Source organism: Triticum urartu, chromosome 5A (assembly GCF_056163025.1).
Source record: "Triticum urartu cultivar PI428250 chromosome 5A, HENAU_Tu73, whole genome shotgun sequence".
Classification (NCBI taxonomy): Eukaryota; Viridiplantae; Streptophyta; class Magnoliopsida; order Poales; family Poaceae; genus Triticum; species Triticum urartu.
The window spans coordinates 573860265-573881228 of NC_141877.1; the positions used below are offsets into that span (position 1 = coordinate 573860265).

Sequence of the window (20964 nt, forward strand, 5' to 3'; positions counted from 1 at the left end):
GACGAGGTTGCCGAGGTCGGGGAAGAAGTCGTCTTTCGCGAAGTCGTCGCTGCCAGCAGTCGCGCGAGTGCGCTCCCCAAAAACCTGATCGCCCCTCTCCCGTACAGGATCACGAGATGCGGGGTTCCGGAGGCCTGCTGTCCCTTCTCGCGGTGCACGCCGGAAGGAGGGATGGAGAAGACTTGCTTGGCGGCGCAATGATCTGGAACGGTGGTGAGAAACCATACGAAGCGGCATCGGCTAGGGTAGACGTCTGCCTGACTATATAGTGCGGGCCGGGTAGGTCGTGGGAGTTCAGTAATTAACGCGTCCGTCAAAAATATAGACAACGTGCATAGCTCTGTCCTCGGCTCGGCTCAATCCTGCAACCCGCGTCGCGTCGCGTCGGACGAGGTGAGGCGAGGAGGAGGAGCGCGCGTGTAGGTCTCCTTTTCTCATGCTCATACAAGTGGTAGAAGAGCTCACCTTATAAAGAGGTGCAACTCTCTCTCAACTTCCGGGAGGGGGGGACTAAACTTTAGCCTCACTTACTCCACTCACATGTGTGCATGAATGGGCCAAGAGAATTTCAGAATTTTAGTTGGGCTTTGGGCCAAAGGCCTACTAGCAAAATTCCAACAAGAGGTGCCATCCGGTGCGCGCCGTGCGCCATGCCGCCCCGCCCACAGGAAAAGACGAGACCAACCGCGTCCGCCGCTCACGAGTCCAAGGAATGTAGGTGGATGGATGGTGGCAACGACTGTGGCGCTACTGCTACTTGAGTGACTGACTGTCTAGTATGCTTGTTACCTTTCTACGCGGGAAACTCGCGTGCAGAGCGTACGGAGAAAGCCCACCGGCGGGCGTTCCAAGCTTTGGATCACGGAAAAACGGCCGGCCACGCGTGATTCGTCTTCGTGTTCCAACTTGCAAGTAGTTTCAGTGTAGCGTGCCCGCTGCGCTAACCCGACGACACGCTTGGCCGTTAAAGGGCCTCTTTGATTCACAAGATTGTCAAAATGAAGGAATAGAAAAAATGCAGGAATAGGGTGACATGTCTCATAGTATCCTACAGGATTTGAAAGAATGTTTGATAGCACGAGAAAAACAAAAAAATTCTACAAAAAGGTCTGAGTGGATGGAAATTTTTCTCCAAAATGTAGTATAAATGGATCCTATGAAAAAATTCCTAAGGATACCAATCCTACGAATCAAACGAGCATCACAGAAAAATTTCCTAAAGATTTAAATTCTCCAAAAATCCTATGCGATTCCTTTGAATCAAAGGAGCCCCAAGCGTGCGTGCCAAACTATCTGATGCTACAAGTATCCCAGCCAGAAAACCAGGATTTCCGCGGGAGTTCCTCGTCGACCACAACCCACGCGCACGCGTATGCGGACAAGCTTGACCTGATCCTGAACAAATGTGCGTACGTACGTACTACAATAGCGAACGGTTAACACTCTTTCCTCGCTGGCCGCACGGTGAAATGCGGGGAAAAGTGAGTGCTGTTCTTCGCTCGGCGAAACGCATGAATATCTCTGCATACTTGCCGCTTCCACGGGAGCCACGGTGGGTCTGCCGCCGCTACGTGCAGCGAACCCGGCGGGCCACCGACCGGAGTAGTGGCGGGGCGGCACGGGTGCTCCTGGCCATTAACGAACGAACGAGCGAACGAGCCCTTTCGGACCAGATGGAAAACGACGTGGCCAGAAAGTCGTCGAGGTCGACCGATCGCTGGCCCGCGTCACGGCCGGTGCGCGGCTTGCCAGCGCCCAAATCTCCCCGCCCACGGCGAAAGACCGTCCAGGAGGAGGCGTGCCGAGTCCAAGGAATGTAGCCATGTAGGTGGGTGGGTGGGTGGTGCTACTAATAGTAGTGCCAGCTGACTGGCTGACCGGCTCTGACCAGTATACTTGGCAAAGCAGGTCGTTTTTGGTCCCGGGATCTGCCTAACCAGTAACCACATCCTCACCGAGTTTCAAAAAAACAAAAAAACAAAAACACATCCTCAGCGTGTGGCTGGCGAGGAACCCGCGTCCAGAGCACAGAGGGAGATAGCCCGGCGCTCCACGGCTCAGGATCACGGATAAACGGCCGGAGCGTCACGTTTTCGCCGCCCAAAACTGAATGTCGCGTGCCGTAACTGTCCGCGAGCATCACCGCGCGTCAGGGTCGCGGAATGTTCCGAGACGATGATGAGAGAGACCCCAGGCTAGCTTGGCCGTCAAGCGTCCTCGCAGAGCTGATGCTTCTGGCAGCACTGAAGGTATCACCGGTCAGCAGCAGATATACCTCGAAAATGGCAAGAAGAATCCATGCCGCGAACCAAAGTTTCCACGGCAGTTCTTTCTTTCATCGATCATAGTCCACAAGGAGGCAAGCTTGGCTTAATCCTGAACAAACGCACAACAGCGAACCAGCTAGCAGTACAATCTTAATCACCATTCACCAGTGACACAGATTCAGCACCGGCAGGGCCAAATTCTACTACTCTGATTCAGATTCTGCCTGGCAGACCGGGAGGTGGTAGGTGTCCAGCTGCCAGTACTTCTGCTTCACCCCCTCCCACACCTCCGCCTTGAGGCAGTCCTTGACGGGGAGAGGGACGAACTGCGTCGAGTACCCGAGGCTCGCCAGCTCCATCGCCACCAGCTGGCAGTACACCACGTGGAAGAAGGCGTTGTCGCCGCACAGCCCGTTGAAGTAGGAGTAGACCCCTCCGGGCCTCAGCAGCTTGGGGAGGTGCTCGTGGAACTCCCTCATGTCCTCGTAGTACTCCCCGTAGGTGTCGAAGAATATACCTGCACACGCCAAGAAGATTCAGCAGTTAGAACATGCAAGGATTCGGCAATGACGATTCTCTGGACTTTTTCAGGTTTACAGTGAGTAGCCAATCAAGTCAAGAAATTTTAAAATACGACCACTAAAGTGGTTGTTTCCGAAGTCCATTAGCTTGCCAGACAAGGAATGAACTGCTTGGGTTATGTAAATCAGGAAGTCTCTGATTGGAATATCCCCTTCTTTGCGCAGACTCATACTTGTCAGTGCCAATGAAATGCTGAGAGGCTCTTGTTGGACAAACCACAAAGAGGTTACTATCTAGTTAGTTTGTTGAATAATAGCTGCACCCCTCATACCAAACACGAATTTTCAGCTGCTCATAGGTTCCTTTCTCACTATTCCTTTGATTATATGCCAAAAGATAGAGGAAGGAAAGCTCATCTTGTGTCGGTCAAAAGACAAGTAGCACATGGTTTGACTTATTCAACGCTCAGTCCTAAAGAGATCAAGTTCTTACTTCTAGTGCTCAAAATTCAGCAAGTTATCCACACAATACAGACCACGGTTTGAATTATCTTTTGCTAATGTTTGATTTATTTTCATTTCTTATTCAACAGTCAAATCAGAGAACAGATTCATATTTGTTATAGCTACTTCTGTTAATGAACAAGTAATGAACTGCTTGGAGTGCAAGATCTCTGATTGGAACACTCCATTCTTTGCACACATTCATATTTCTCAGTGACAACTAAATGCTGAGAGACGTTTGTTCGACAAACCAGAAATAGGTCGCTATCTAGTTCGTTTGGTGAATAACACTTGTATCCCTGATACCAAACACAAATTTTCAGTTGTTTACACGCTCCTTTCTTGCTATTCCTTTTATCATGTCAAAAGATAAAGGAAGGAAAGCGCATGTTGTGTAGGTAAAAAGAGAAACAACGCATGATTTGACTTGTTCAACACTTGATTTTAAAGAGGTGAAGTTGTTACTTCTAGTGCTTACAATTCAGCAAGTCATCCATTAAATGCAGCGACCATGGTATAAAGACTTGAAGTTGTTACTTCTGGTGCAACAATTCAGCAAGTTATCCACAAAATACAGCGACCTTGGTTTGAATTATCTCAGACTAATATTTGATTTATCTCCATTTCTTTTTTCAACACTCAAACCATTAAACATATAACTGGGAAGTAGATTTAGAACCTTCACATATCACAATATAGCTACTTCTGTTTATGAACAAGGAATTAAGTGCTTGGAGTGTGAATGGGGAAGATCTCTGATTGGAATATTCTATTCTTTGCACATATTTGTCAGTGACAATGAATCCTGAGAGATTCTTGTTGGACAAACCAGAAACAGGTTGCTATCTAGTCCGTTTGTTGAATAGTACTTTTATCCCTCATACCAAACACGAATTTCAGTTGCTTACAGGCTCCTTTCTTGCTATTCCTTTGATTATGTCAAAAGATAAAGGAAGGAAAGCTAAGCTTGTGTAGGTAAAAAGACAAACAAGACACCATTTGACTTATTCAACACTTGATTTCAAAAAAAAAAAGTTGTTACTTCTAGTGCTCACTATTCAGCAAGTCATCCATTAAATGCAGCGACAAAAAGTTATTACTTCTGGTGCGACAATTCAGCAAGTTATCCACAAAGTACAGCGACCATGGTTTGAATTATCTCACACTAATATTTGATATATTTCCATTTCTTCTTCAACAGTCAAATCAGTGAACAGATAACTGGGGAATATGATTCACAGACTTCAGAAATCACAATATAGCTACTGCAATTGATGAACACGGAAGTATAAAAAGACAGTGTAGAAAGACACACCACACCATCCTGGTAGATACTTCTGTTGCAAGCAACCATGAAATCCAAATTGCCAACATCCAACTGGTTTGAAATCAAAGTTTTTAAGCCGCTGTTGTCTTGTTGTTATAACAATGATATAACGTTGTGGAGTGGCTCCAGCCTGAGCCGTCCACCCTTGCGATACATTCACCATGCCGTGACTAAATACTTCTCATTATGACTAACTCTTGTCAGAAACCGAAGTATCGAAACAATGCTCCATTATGTAATAATTTTGTTCCAGTAATTTTATTCAGCAATAACAAAATATAGAATAATTACTCTTTACATGGTACTCACAGGATAAGTATTGTAAAATTATTTTACGCGGACAGGGCTTCCTCGTGCCATGAACAATTTATTTCCATCATAATCATCACAGAAGACGTACCATTCTACAACCATTTGTCCACTTAAACCATCCAGGTACACTATCTACTTCTAGAAACCATAAGATGAAGAATTAACTACATTGGCTTCTTTTAATGATTGAAATTTCACCATACACTATAGACCTGCAATTGCAAATTGCGTTTTGTTCTAACTAACTTGTACGGCAAACTCACCATGAGCACAAAATAAACACTAGCACACATAACACTGGTTGAGTAGCTCCCAAAAGCATGCAACCTTAACATAAATAATTCCTATAAAATTCCGTAGTGCATTGACACATGATGTGACGAACCAGCATACAGAGTAAATGAAGATTGGCACATTAGTACCATTTGCATAACTTCTCTTGAGAAGCATAGCTTCTAAAAGAGAAAACTGAGACTTATTTCAACTAATATTGGCATCTTCAGCTCTTATTATTATGTTTTGTGATCACCAAAGAAACAAATATTCAATAGAAACTCTATCAAGTCGTACCTTCCACCTTTAGCCTACACCAACATGCTGTTGTTGTTGTTGCAATTGCACATCACCTTTTGTTCTAACTACCTGTATGGAAAACTCACCACAAGCACAAAATAAACACTAAAACACATAAACTGGTTGAGCAGCCCTTAAAAGCATGCAACCTTGACATAAATAACTCCTACCAAATTCCTTACTGCATTGTCACCAGAGTAAACGAAGATTGAGCACATTAGTACCGTTTGCATAATTTCTCTTCAGAAGCAGAGCTTCAAAAAGAGAAAATTGGAACTTATCTCAGCTAACCTTGGTATCTCTATCAAGTCATAACTTCCACCTTTTGACAAGTTCTTTTTAACAAGAAAGGTATGCGCTCTGCCCAATTCATTAAGATATGAAAAGTGAAACGACTTCACAATCATAATACAAAATTTGGTGACTATTTCAGATATAACTTTTTTTGTCGGAGGTCTGGAGGAATGCCTGAGGTGCAAAGGTCAAAATTGGAGATGATAACTAAAGATTGGCAGGCACATTTGTACCATTTGCATAACTTCTCTTCAGAAGCAGAGCTTCTAAAAGAGAAAATTGAGACTTATTTCAACTAAACTTGGCATCTTCAACTCTTATTACTATTTTTTGTGATCACCACAGAAAAAAAAATTCCATAGAAACTCTATCAAGTTGTAGCTTCCACCTTTGAACAGCTTTATTAAAGAGAAAGGTAGGCGCTCTGCCCAATTCTTCACAAATCATAATACAATATTCTGTGGAGATTTAATATCAGAGGTTTGGAGGAAAGCCGTGGTGCAAAGGCCGGAATTGGAGAATGACTAAAGAGAAAATTGATGTAACTTATAACAGGGGTATTTGTTATTCATGTGTGTTTTGTTTCCCTCGATATATTGCACTGTCCTTACTTTATCAACAAAGTCAGGCCCCTGTTATAAAAATTCACCTCGGAAACGCTATCAATTTGTAGCTTCACCTTAGGGACAACTTCACATGCATCACATCGAAATTTTCAGCTGACTATAACAGCCAAAAAGCATGCGACACATCGAAATTTTCTTTGGGAACAGCATTAACATATGATCATGAGCAAGAGCGGATGGGATTATGTAACACACCAACAATTTGCAGATTTGCATCTGTCCCCAAACAAGCAAGCAACAGGATATTTCAAAGCTCAAAATGGCAACAATGAATTTTAGAAAAGTGAATGATTTTGTCATACCGTCATATGAGCCTAGCTGCGGGATCACATCCTGCCATCGCCCGAAGAGGATCCTGACGTTCTTCTTCTCACCCCACCCGAGCTTGAGCATCCGGGCGTACACCTCCGGGTGGGCCTCGATGATGGTGTGCTCCTCGGGCTCGTATCTCTGCATCGCCTGGTCCACGAGCCCCATCCCGAACCCCACGTTGAGCACCTTGCCGCCGCCGGCGGCGCAGACCGCCCGAGCGTGCGCCTCCATCAGCGGACGCTCCCACTCCATCATCACCGCCTTGCTCTCCGCATCCATCACCCGGTCCTCGCTGAACGAAACCCTCGAGTAGAGGTAGGTCTCAGCGGGGACGCCGTCGGAGGAGTTCGCGGGGGCCGCCTGGCGGCGGGCGACGGTGCCGAGGATGAGCTCGGAGCGCAGGGCGTGGTCGAGGAGCAGGTCGTATGTGGCGGGGTCGGAGGTAAGGTCACCCGCAGAGAGACCTTCGGGGGAGAGCGCGTTCCAGGGCGCGCCGGCATCGAGCAGGAGCCGCGCAGCAGCGGCGTGGCCGCCGGTGGCCGCGCGCATGAGTGGCGTCATGCCGGATGCGTCGAAGTAGGTGGGGTCGGCGCCAGTGGAAATGAGCTCAGCGATGGCATCGTCGTTGCCGGCCTCCGCCGCCGCGCACAGGAGCTCCTCTGGGGATTTATCAGACTTGCTGTCCGGCGGCGCCGCCATTCCCCTCGGTGGCGAGCGAGCTTCTCTTGTCTTCGCTTTGAGGTTTTGCTCGGTTTTGGACACGGACCTGACGGCCTTTGCCCCCTTCGGCCTTTTTAAGAGCTCTGCTATGTCATAAGGCCCATTTCATTTACTCAGCTTATAGCGACTGTGTGATGTTCCATGGCCTGCTTCTTACTGAGATCAGATATCCCTAAAAAGAATACTGAGATAAGATTGCTTAGGTCATTACCTAAAAAAATAGCTTTTAATTGTAAATTTACTTTTGAAGGTAGAGCTTCAAACACATATGCAGATAGGTTAGCCAAATTTTCTCACTCTTTAGATCAGGGGCGGCACGTTTGGTTGTCCGAACCCATGATCCGTTTTGTATCCCAAACCATGTGAATTTTGAGCAATAAAACTTGGTTTAACCCCTCAACTTTTTTTATCATTTTCCTTTCTTTTAAAGGAAATTTGTGCAAATTGCTTGCTTTCTCACCAAGAGACCAACCCCGACAAAGGCATTCCCTGCCATTGCATGATCTTGGCGCAAGGCCAATGCCACGTAAATTCTCTACAGGCGTTCGCCGTAAGCCACTTCCTGGCAAACACTCATTTTTTCTCTCTCAAAAAATTGCACAACCAAGGTGGCGGGGGGGGGGGGGGGGGGGGTCGACTCGTGACCTCCTGCACATGTGTGGGCCCGCATTGCCACTGGACTGAGAGGGCGGGTTGTGAACCTTTGTGTTTAAACTGTTGTTCCATTAAAAATAAAAATGCCATCCTCTTCATAATAAAAATGCCATCTTATTATGAAAAAAATGTCATTCGCTTAGTAATAAAATTTCCATGTTATTAATAAAAATGCCATCCCCTCAGTAATTTTTTTAAATTTGTCGGAAAACCCTGATGCTTTCACTTTCTCAAATTGCTTTATTATTATTAACAACATGGAATTTTTATTTTTATAAGGTTGTCAATTTACTTATTAAGAGGATGGCATTATTATTTGTAATGGCTTAGCAGTTTTATTAATGGCATGGCAGTTTTCTTATTAAGTGCATGCCATTTTTTATTATAAACATTATGAAATTTTTATTATTGAGAGGATGAAAATTTTATTATTGGGAGGATGAAATTTTTATTTTTAATGGTGCGGCAATTTTATTGGGGCTTGTCCACATAAAATAGTTTTTATCTAGAGGATGACAATTTTCATTTTTCAAAGCATGGCATCTATACATTTATGTTTTCTCTGTTTTCTATAAGAAAATATGGAGTTTTTTATTCATGTCACGTTTTATCTACATAATGGCACTTTTAAAGTTTAGCATGACAATTTTATTTTTCTAGATCACATGGCCATATTTTTGTTTTCATCATAATCATTGTCAATTTATAAATTAGAGAAATGACAATTTTATAAAGTGGCATGACCAAATATGGTAATCCAGAATGTGAGTTGAGATCTTGGAACTAGAGGCCAAGCTAGTCAAATTTGAGTAAAATAATTTTGCTTCAACCAATGCAAATAGTGCATCCGGTAGATCCGGAGAAGAAGTTGGTAAGGAGGACTAGCTACTCTCAAGCGAAACTACACCTCCCCATTCATCCACAAGAGACTCATATTGCAAATATTAGTCCTCCACCTACTCTCGATCCTAAGAATTTTTGTTGTTGATGCTATTGAACTAGACGATTTTCTCCACGCGTTGCTGCGGGATTTAAAAGATTAATTTTGAATATGTTCTATATGAATAAAATGATCTAAATCGAAAGCTATTATTTTCAAAAGTAATTACATGTGAACAAAGAGTATGCATGTACGTTGGACTATTGGAGATGCAACAATTAAATTGGGGTATGCATGTGCTACAAAATAGTTTTAGTGGATGATGACGTGGCACATTTGGTGATGTGGAGGGCTGCATGTTGAGAGAATTAGACTTAGTGGGGATCAACTATTTATGTATTATAGATTCATGCTTCAGCCAACTCATTTAAAAGTCTGAACTATGGGAGAGGATCGGACATTATACTCCAACGCTCCCCCCACATCTATGCTCCTGTAGAGTTTATGATGTGGGCAATGGAAGCGGGGGCGGGGGCGGGACGCCATTATTTATTGCGTTCACTAGGTTTTGAACCCTGAACCTCTTGGTTGCAAGTTTATGCACCTAACAATTTCATCCATCAGTCCGAATTGATGGAGAGAGGCGGACAATATATTTCAACACCCCATCACGTCTAGGCTTATTTTAGTCCTTAGATGTGGGATTGATGTAGGCCGCAAAATCTTTTTTTAATACTGCGTTGACAGGGCCTTGAACTGACCTCTTGACTCGGATACTATATTGAATTGATGCCACCATATTCAACTGCAATTGTCTCTACGACATCATCAATGGAGCTTGAGAGGCTCTTGAAACATTGCATGAAGGAATTTTAAATCTCAATACCTCCAACCTCACGGTGTTGAAGAGCAAGATGGACTTGTTTGCAATGAGGAATGGTAAAACAAGAACCAACATCTTTACATGACTAAGCGATCTAGCACTTGTATTGAAGGGATATGACATCACTTTGTTCCCGGAAGATATCATCAAGTAGAAATTCCTAAGGGCCATCATGCCAACTCAATCTGATATTGTGTTCAATATCCAACAAAGAACCGATTATGCAAGCTATGTTCCAACAATAAGAAAATTTTGCTCCCATATTGAAAGAAATCACTATGATTTAAAAAGAGTGCACAACTCTGGGGTAAAAATTAGCCAATCATTGCATCTCTACACATTTGCTACAGGGACATAATCTATATGAAATTGTGATATAATGTTCCTATGTACCAACAAAACAGAATGGTTTTGTGTGATCATTTTGTATATTTCAATTTGCATTGAGAATTCCCTCAAGAACCACTATATTGCTACACACAAGAATTGTCACAAATGGAAGGAAGCTTGTGCAACTGCGCAGTGTGCCGGCTAACGGTCTAGTTTTTTTTTTCAAATGTGGAACAGTACATCGCATGCGGCAAATGCAGATGGACGGTCAGAAATGATTGATGTCAAGCACACCATGATTACCAACTAGATCTTTTATACATGAGACATGCGGCTGAAATGTATATATGCACAACGTCAGTTATATTATTGTTGATCTCGATCGTACAACATACCATGTTATTAGAAATTATTCAATGGGACGCAAATCAAATGAATCGAACATGCCATCAGAACGAAATACATCAAGATGAATCCGACAAAAACAAAATGAGAAAAAAGGACGGCAACAATCTGATGACCAAATCCAGAAAAGAACACAAGATGATGATCCACGATCTCATCGGTTGAACTTGGTGCAGATACTGCGGACCTCTCCCTGTGTGCCGGTAAGCACATTGACCTCCCCCAGCTTGGCGAGAGCCTGCGAGAAGAGCCAGCGGAAGTGGTCGGTGTTGGCAAGCCCGTCGACCATCCAGCGCGTGGAGCCGTCGCTGTAGAGGTTCTGGTCGACCATGAGCGCGCCACGGCGGCGCTGCAGCATCTTGTAGAAGCTGTTGTCAAGCTTGGATGCGCTGGACCGGTCGTCCAGGAACACGATGTTGTTGTCGGAGGACACCGTATTGGGGCACACATATGTCTTGTAGGTGTCCGCTAGCTCCGGGTCCATGCTCGGGTCCGTTGCACCGGCTTTGCCACCGTAGCTGTAAAGACGACTCTTCTTGATCATGCTACAGTGCGCGACGCCAACCGTGTGCGCGCCCAGCAGAACGACCATGTCGTCCGAGCCTGTCGTCCGAGCCGAGGCCTAGGGTGCGGAAGAAAGCGGCTGCCTGTGGGACCGTGAAATCTGGCCCCGGAAGGTTCACGTCGGTGGCTACGGACCGCCGGCGGTCGATACGTCTCCAACGTATCTATAATGTTTGATCGTTTCATGCTATTATATTATCTGTTTTTAATGTTTAATGAAATTTAATATGCTCTTTTATATTATTTCTCGGACTAACCTATTAATCGGAGGCCCAGTGTCAGTTTCTATTTTTTTTGCCTATTTCAGTGTTTCGCAGAAAAGGAATATCAAACGGAACGAAACCTTCGCGAGGATCTTTCTTGGAATCCAGGAGACTTGGAGTGGAAGTCAGAGACATAATGATGCGGCCACGAGGTAGGAGGGCGCGCCCAGGGGGTAGGCGCGTGTCGGAACCCCGATCCTAAGTCACACCGATCTAGCATGTAACACATCATATCACTTTGCGGCCTCACGCACGGTATCCCCACGGGTGCCTCCTTACCTGGCCCGGGACCGTTTGCGCCTTTTGGCTCACGTATATGATAGTGTCGCTAGCATCCATATGACAGAGAATTCGGACCGACATGACTAGTCGTGAACCCAAAGTGGCACTAACTTATAGGGACAGGCATACATGAATCAACCTCGAGCATGTCGGTCAACAGCGTATGAATCCGGGCTGTAGCAACTGGGCTAACAGGACTCCGGGAACCCGGGCTGTAGCAGGCTAACAGGACTCCGGATGTCTCCGCGTGACATTTCCCCGAAGGGACAGACACAGGAACGAAGTGAATCACATGTCGGCCAGTCTAAGTGTTCCGGAGCAGTAGTGCTGGGCTAACAGGACTCCGGTAAACCGGGCTGTAGCGGACTACCAAGGCTCAGTGGAAGCACTAGACTACATTTCCCCATAAGAGAGGCTACCAAGGATAAACAACTAGATTGTCGGATCCCACACATAGCAATACACGTCACACGTACGCACAACATGCAAGTATGTGCTGTACAATATGGCATCACAACATAACTCAAACTCATATAGATAAAGACCCAGAAGAGCCACGTAGCATTCAATACAAACAGGGGTCTCATGACCCATCATTCAGAGCAACGGAAGCATTACATGTCTGAGTACAAACAACTGCAAAAGAAAAAGGCTGAGAAGCCTAACTATCTACAAGACCCTCCCAAGGGTACAAGATCGTAGCTGGGGTACAAGCTACTCGTCGAAGTCACTAGTGTAACCAACTGCAAAACATAAATAAGCAAACGTGAGTACGAAGGTACTCAGCAAGTCTTACATCAGAACTATCTACATATGCAACATTATCAACAAAGGGGGTGGTGGAGTTTTAACAGCAGCAAGCCAGCTTTGACTAAGTGGCTAACCTATATTACGAGTATCAGAAACTTCTTTGAGGTGAGGAGACGCACACGAGTCCACATATTCACCATATCAAAACTCCACTATGGATCCGTTCCCGTCTCCCTACGAGAAGACCATCCATAGCACTCACGCTTATCTTGCGTATTTTAGAGTATCCACTTCAAGTTGTCTATGTACTACATAAGTCCTACAAGTTTCCATATCCGAGGGTGTACTTCTTCACACACGCTCTCGTCACTTATCGCCCTGTACACGTCATGTACCTCGGCAACCTTCAAGCGGAAGCCGGGTGAGAGTGTCGTTCACGACCTGACTAACCACACAAGTCTCTCGTCTAGGTTTATCGCATATTCGAGTTCCATCCGCAAGGAGTTCCGGCCGAAGTCTCCAGTACGGCCCCAAATGATGTGTGCAGGGTTTCCAAGCCCACCATTCGGGTGCCACTTGGTACACCATGCCACGATGCCTGGTATGTCCCAAGCCTGTCCCGTCGGACACCAGCTGGTAGACAACTAGCACTACCTACAAACGCCAGAAACTAGTTGCAACTCCTGGACAGAGATCAAGTAGATTAATAAGCCGAGAGGGGCCGGATAACTGGAACCCAATGTGTGGTAGTAACTGGACTTGGATAACATACACATAACTCAGTGCTTAGGGACGGTTCCAATGAGACAACCCACCATGTACTCCTACATGGCCTCTCATCGCTACCTTTACCAAAATGTGTTCACACACTTAGCCTTTATCGGTAGGACATGTTCACCACTCCGATTCATTCCCGATGAATCAGACCTGACACAACTCTAAGCATAGCTGGCATAAAGAAAACAAGCATGGATGAGTAGGCACATCAAGGCTCAAGCAACTCCTACTCATGCTAGTGGGTTTCAACTATTTACTGTGGCAATGACAGGTCATGCACAGGAATGGGTTCAACTATCGCAGCAGAAAGTAGCAGTTGAATCGTTGTTGTCCTAATGCAGTATAAGGAGCAGGAGCAAGAGAGTGGGATTTATCGAAATGCTCAAGGGAGGGGGGGGGTTGCTTGCCTGATAGATCAACGAAGGCGCACTGCTCCTCTGACAGGTACTTGGGAACACCTTCCGGAGTGGAACCTATCGAGAAGAAACGGTGCCGGCAATCAATACACAAACAAATGCAACAATATGATGCATGAACATGACATGTGCAAATGCTAGTGTTTGGGCTAATGCAAGATGCTACCAAGTTGGTTGAAGCCCATTTGAATCAAAGTTTCAAATGCAATTCGAAGCATTTAAAATGCCCATATTATGTTTTCACTTATACAACATGTATAAGTTAGTTTTTCATGCATGGAACTGGCATAAATGGATTCCTTGCATTTTTCTGACCATTTTTTCATATATAAATTATTTCATTTGGAGTTATGGTTGAATTTCTATGAATTTTTGAAGTCCAAATCATTTTCTGGATTTTCTAGTTATTTAGAGTTAAATAAAATCCAGTAAATGATTTACTGCGTCAGCATGACATCACGCTGACGTCAGCGGTCAACGGAGCGGTCCAGGTCAAACCTGACCAGTGGGTCCCTCGTGTCAGTTACTAACTAAACTGTCCTGGTTTAATTAGCACTAATCCTAGATTAATTAGTAGGGCCGGGCCCCATGCGTCAGTGACCCATGGTGGTCAAACCCTGGTCAGACGGGGTCAAACCCCCGGGTCAACTCGCTGGAGTTGACCCGCGGCTCATCGCCGGTGACGCCAGGGATGGTGGAGGGCGTCGGGATTCACCCTCCGGCGACCAAAAGAGCGGCGGAGGGGCTCTACGAGATGCCCAGGCTGACGCGCATCCATTGCGGCCAGCGGCAGCAGCTGGGGTGCCCTACAACGATGGCAGCGATGGCAAGTGCGGCGGCCGAAATGGCAAGTGCGGCGGCCGGAGCTCGGCGAGCTCAGGCGCGAGGGCTACGGTGCACTAGCGAGCGACCTGAGGCGTGCTACGGCTTCCTGGGGATGCCCGAAGCACGACTACGTGCTTGGTTTGGCCAGGCGGGGTTACTAGCGACGGCGAGCTTCGTGGCAGCGGTGACGGGCTCCGGCCGAGGTGGGAACCACGGCTAGAGGTCGCAAGAGACGATGGGGAGAGGGGCAGAGGAAAGAGGGGCTCACAAGGAACTCGCGGAGCAGGCTAGTGAGCTCGGGGAAGGCCGGACGGCGACGAATTTGATGACGGCGATCCGCGACACCGACGAGGAAGACGACGTCGAGGGCAGCTCTGCAGGGCATCCCGGCTTGCGTGAGTCGTCAGAGAGGTCGAGGACGGCATCGCAGAGCTAATGGACTTGTCAGAGAGGCGAGGAAGTGGCGGTGGGCGTGGCAACGGCGTGTGGCGGCGAGGGCAGCGCTCGGGCGCGGTGAGAGAGAGCGAGGGAGAGGAGGGGAAGGAACGAGAGAGAGTGAGAGAGGTGCGGGGCGTCTCCGTGGCACAACCAGAAGAGCCGGGGCATCGCGGTGGAAGCAGGAGCTGGCGCGCGCGCGGCGACCACGCGCCCTGCCTACTAGCGTGAGGAGGAAGACGACAGAGGGGGGCTGCGGTGGGCTGGGCTAGTAGTAGTTGGGTCGGGTGGGCTGCCAGGTGAGCGCCAGGTAAGTTTTCCCATTTTTTGTTTTCTTTTCTATTTCTGACATTTGTTTTTGACTTAAAATAAATACTAGCACAATTCTAAAAATGTTGGGATTCCTTGTGACCACTAGTTATAATATACCAGAGGCCCTCACCAATTTCCAACATTTTCCAAAGAGCATGAACATTTTTGAAGAGCATTTTGGGTTCATTGAAATTCCATTTTAAATTTGAATCTATTTGAATTTGCTTTGGTGCTAGGGTTTGAAACATTCCCCATTTCAATTTCATTTGAAACTTAAACATGATGCACAAAGCAAGCCTAGATCATACCAGAACTAGGGATGTGACAACTCGCCCCCACTCGAAAGGATCTTGTCCCGAGATTCAGGAGTCGGTGGAAAGAAAGCGGGGTACTCAAGTCGAAGACGATCTTCTCTCTCCCAGGTAGCTTCTCTCTCGGAATGATGAGACCACTGAACCTTGAGAAACTTGATGTTTAGATGTCGAGTGACACGCTCTACTTGATCAAGAATGCGAACAGGGTGCTCTCGATATGTGAGGTTATCTTGGAGATCAAGCGTTTCATGGTCCACTCCGCGGATGGGATCCGAGAAGCAACGCCTGAGTTGGGAGACATGGAAGACATCATGAACTCGAGAAAGATGTGGGGGTAGTTCCAATTGGTAGGCAACCTCTCCTCATTTAGCGAGAATGCGAAAAGGACCAATGTAACGAGGAGCCAACTTGCCCTTGATACCGAAATGATGGGTACCCTTCAAAGGAGTAACCTGAAGGTAAGCCTTGTCGCCAACTTCATAAGCCACTTCCTTATGACGGCGGTCATACTGACTCTTTTGACAAGATTGGGCTGTTTTCAAATTCTCACGAATGATGCGAACTTTCTCTTCTGCTTCCTGAATCATATCCGGTCCAAAGAATTGTCTTTCACCGCTTTCTGACCAGTTCAAAGGTGTTCGACATCTTCGTCCATAGAGAATCTCAAAAGGAGCTTTCTTAAGACTGGATTGATAGCTATTGTTATAAGCAAACTCGGCGAAAGGAAGACACTTCTCCCAATCCATACCGAATGAGATAACATAAGCTCTAAGCATGTCTTCGAGAATTTGGTTGACCCTTTCCACCTGAACACTTGACTGAGGGTGGAAAGCGGTACTGAAAGAAAGATGGGTTCCCATGGCATACTGGAAACTTTCCCAGAAATGGGAGGTGAAAAGACTGCCACGGTCTGAATTGATCTCTAGTGGAACACCATGGAGTGACACTATTCAGGAGATATATAAGTCAGCGAGCTGACTAGCAGTGATACTCTCTCGAACAGGTAGGAAGTGATCCACTTTGGAAAGACGATCAATGACTACGAAGATAGCATTATTTCCTTTCTTGGTCCTAGGAAAGCCGGTGATGAAGTCCATACCAACTTTGTCCCATTTCCACTCGGGAATAGCTAAATGTTGAAGGGTGCCAGCAGGTCTTTGATGCTCTGCCTTAATGCAACGACAAACGTCACAGTTGGCAATATACTGAGCAATTTCTCTCTTCATCCTAGTCCACCAGAACCTCTGGCGTAGGTCCCGATACATCTTTGTACTACCGGGATGAATTGTGAGAGGAGATTCATGGGCCTCCTTAAGGATCAGTTGCTGCATCTGTTGACATGTGGGAACCACCAAACGGTTTCCAAAGTAAACAACACCTCGTTCATCCATAGAGAAACAGTCGGCAACTCCCTTGGAAATATTTTTCTTGATCCGGGAGATTCTCGTATCATGCTTATGAGCCTCTATGATTTGATCCGTAAGGGTAGGTTTCGCCACCAAGGTAGAAAGGGAACCATGAGGAGCTATGTGAAGGTTAAGCTTATAGAATTCCTTATGGAGGGGTGGTTGACATTGTTGCAACATGAGGTTGTTGCAATAGGATTTACGACTTAAAGCATCAGCCATGACATTGGCTTTGCCTGGGGTGTAGGTGATTCCTAAGTCGTAATCCGAGATCAACTCCAACCAACGTCTCTGTCTGAGATCCAGATCCGGTTGGGTGAAGATATACTTGAGACTCTGATGGTCAGTGTAGATTTCGCAACGGTTACCAAGAAGGTAATGTCGCCAAGTCTTAAGTGCATAGACTACGGCTGCAAGCTCTAGATCATGTGTAGGATAATTTTCCTCATGTGGATGCAATTGTCGAGATGCATAGGCAATCACATGACGATCCTGCATAAGAATGCAACCTAGTCCTTGACGCGAAGCATCGCAATAGATAACAAAGTCTTTAGTGAAATCCGGTGGCACGAGTATGGGCGCAGAATTCAGGTGTCTTTTCAGTTCCTGAAAACTGTGCTCACACTGTGGGGTCCACTCAAACCTTTTATCTTTCTTGAGAAGTTCCATGAGGGGTTTGTCCACTTTGGAGAAGTTTTCAACGAAGCGGCGACAATAACTGGCTAGACCAAGGAAACTCCTAACTTGCTTGACCGTTTCGGGTGGAGTCCAATCGAGAACGGCTTTAACTCTCTCGGGATTGATAGCAATGCCCTTACCAGAGATCACGTGGCCCAGATAGGTCACTTCCGGCAACCAAAATTCACACTTGGAGAACTTGGCATAAAGGCGGTGCTCTCTGAGTTTTTCTAACACAAGTCTAAGATGTTCGACATGCTCTTCCTCGTTCTTAGAGTAAATAAGAATATCATCGAGGTAAACCACGACGAACTTATCTAAGTACTCCACAAAAATCGAGTTCATCAAGCGGGAGAAAGTAGCTGGAGCATTGGTTAGGCCGAAAGACATCACGGTGTACTCGTATTGACCATAACGAGTGACAAAGGCCGTTTTGGGGATGTCCCCATTTCTGATTTTGATTTGGTGGTAGCCTAACCTCAAATCCATCTTGGAAAAGACCGAGGATCCAGCGAGCTGATCATACAGGTCGTTGATCCTGGGGAGCGGATACTTGTTCTTTATCTGTGACCAAATTAACGGGACGATAATCTACAACCATCCGACCCGTACCATCCTTCTTCTTGACGAAGAGGACAGGACAAGCCCAAGGAGAAGAACTGGGGCGGATGAAACCCTTTTGCAAGGACTCATCAAGCTGTTTCTTAAGATCGGCTAACTCCAAAGGTGCCAACTTGTATGGTCTCCTAGAGATTGGAACAATTCCTGGGATAAGTTCTATGACAAACTCTACATCTCTGTCAGGTGGGACACCTGGCAGTTCTTCTGGAAAGACATCCGGGAAGTCACGGACTACCGGAATATCTTCAAGGTCTGGAAGAGGGTTGGCATTAAGAGAATAGAGTTGACGCCTTGCAACTCTAGTGGAGACAGTGACTATTTTGCCAGATGGATGTGTAAGTTGAACAGATCTAGTGTAACAATCGATCTTGGCATGATGAGCTATCATCCAGTCCATGCCCAAGATGATGTTAATATCTGAAGACTTGAGAGATATCAAAGAAGCAAGGAATACCAGTCTATCCACAAGGATTTCATTACCATGGCTTACCTTGGTGGTTTGCCATTTGGAACCAGGAGTCTGGATTATTAGTGGAGTTGGCATATCACAAAATGCATGTCGTGCAACCAAGCATAACCTTCAGATATGAAGGAGTGAGATGCTCCAGTATCGAACAGAACTGAAGCTGGGTGACAATTGACAAGAAGCGTTCCCAATACGACGTCGGGATCATCTTGAGCTTCTATAGTTGAGACATGGTGCACACATGCTCGTACAATGGTGGCTGGCTTGGTACTGATCATCTTGCCTGATGGCTTTTCACGTCCAACAGACCTCTCAGACTGGGGTGGAGTATAACTGGACTGAGGGCAGTCACGTGCATAGTGTCCTGGTTCTCCGCAGGTGAAGCAAGTTCCTGAGGTAGGACGTGGACCAACATTGGCAAGTGGTCCACTAATAGGCCTGGGTGGAGCACGTTGCTGAGTTGGGTGAGGCGCCCATCGGATAGCCTCGGTGCATATCCAGGTGGAAGAGCTGAGTTCGGAATCCAAATCCGTCGCTTCTGAGAGCCAGAGCGGGATGAAGAACCCAGATCACGGTTGTGCTTGCGAGACTCCTCGTAAGTGAGCTGAGCTGTCTCTGCATTAATGGCCTTGTTCACAAGATCCTGGAAAGTATCACAATGATGCAGGTGGAGATCACGATGCAACTTAGGGTTGAGACCCTTCCGGAATCTAGCCTGCTTCTTGGCGTCCGTGGACACTTCTTTTGTAGCATAGCGGGCGAGGTTTCCAAACTCTCTACTGTAAGCATCAACAGGCAGCTTACCCTGGGTAAAACTACAGAAATCTTCCTTCTTGCGGTCAATGAGAGCCTGAGGAATGTGGTGCTCACGAAAAGCCTCGGTGAAATCCCTCCAGGTAGGAATCTGGCCAGCTGGAAGCATAGCCTCATAGATCTGCCACCAAATACTAGCAGGACCTTCCAGGTGATAGGTAGCATAGGTGACCTTGTCACCTTCAGCCACGTTCGTAGAACACAGCTTAAGAGTGATGCTTCGGAGCCAGTCATCTGCATCGAGTGGCTCAATGGAATGATGGAAGGTGGGTGGTTTCTGACCAATGAAGTTGGTGATGGAAACCAACTTCTTACGCTGATGTGCGGTGTTCTGCTCAATCTGTGCCAGCAAGCGGTTAGTCTCATGCTTGTTCCTCTCGGATGCTAACAAGAACTCTGCCATCAAAGGCTGGTCAGGAGGATCCTCATCCCTACCATCTCCGTGGTTCTTGCTATGAGCAACTGAACCTCGGTTAGCAAACGACATCCTGGCACAGAAACGAAGGAAACAAGGATGGAATTAGCCTCGACATAAGGATGCGGAATGTAATGCAAAAGCATTGGAAACTCTTGAAATCCTAGGAAAATTTCGGCAGCATAACGGCTGTAAATGCTCAAAAAAGATTTTGAGACATTCATCAAAGGAATATCATAATCACTCAGCATCATAATATCAAGGTTCTGGGTCAAACTGATGACACACGGAAGTAGTAGAACTGAACAGAGACACAAACCCAACAATCCTAAGACTTTACGGTTTAGTAACACGTCATCCTGAGCGATAAAGGAGAATCCAAGTCCTTAACCCTCGTAGAAAAGAAGAGGCTGACTCAGAAAGAATGACATGAGGTAAAGGAGTAAAAAGAGCCTTACGTTCCCTTCCACAATCAATTCCCTTATATAACTAAAGCATTTCTAGACTCAACTTCGACCAGTTTGGCTTGGTAATCCTACAGTCAGTCAGGCTCTGATACCAATGCTGTCGGGACCCCGATCCTAAGTCACACCGATCTAGCATGTAACACATCATATCACTTTGCGGCCTCACGCACGGTATCCCCACGGGTGCCTCCTTACCTGGCCCGGGACCGTTTGCGCCTTTTGGCTCACATATATGATAGTGTCGCTAGCATCCATATGACAGAGAACCCGGGCCGACATGACTAGTCGTGAACCCAAAGTGGCACTAACTTATAGGGACAGGCATACATGAATCAACCTCGAGCATGTCGGTCAACAGCGTATGAATCCGGGCTGTAGCAACTGGGCTAACAGGACTCCGGGAACCCGGGCTGTAGCAGGCTAACAGGACTCCGGATGTCTCCGTGTGACATTTCCCCGAAGGGACAGACACAGGAACAAAGTGAATCACATGCCGGCTAGTCTAAGTGTTCCGGAGCAGTAGTGCTGGGCTAACAGGACTCCGATAAACCG

The 20964-nt window shown here is 46.4% G+C and overlaps 1 protein-coding gene and 1 pseudogene across 1 annotated transcript; both read right to left on the reverse strand.

Annotated features, from left to right (window-relative positions):
- Positions 1 to 2283: 2283 nt before the first annotated feature.
- LOC125510744 (ankyrin repeat family protein) lies at positions 2284 to 7514 on the reverse strand. The gene is made up of 2 exons (XM_048675999.2): positions 6727 to 7514; positions 2284 to 2784 (listed from the first exon to the last, which is right to left on the reverse strand). The coding sequence occupies exons 1-2, from the start codon at positions 7433 to 7435 to the stop codon at positions 2471 to 2473; spliced, it is 1023 nt and encodes a 340-aa protein (XP_048531956.2). The 5' UTR covers positions 7436 to 7514; the 3' UTR covers positions 2284 to 2470.
- Positions 7515 to 10762: 3248 nt separating this feature from the next.
- LOC125507378 (peroxidase 57 pseudogene) overlaps positions 10763 to 20964 on the reverse strand; it is a 115795-nt pseudogene continuing 105593 nt past the window's right edge.

Excerpts from the sequence above, each read along its gene's own strand:
- LOC125510744 (XM_048675999.2), bottom strand. The coding sequence starts at position 7,435 with ATGGCGGCGCCGCCGGACAGCAAGTCTGATAAATCCCCAGAGGAGCTC. Across the intron at positions 2,785-6,726 it reads GCAGCTAGGCTCATATGACG|GTATATTCTTCGACACCTAC; the intron begins GTATGACAAAAT and ends TGGCGTGTGCAG.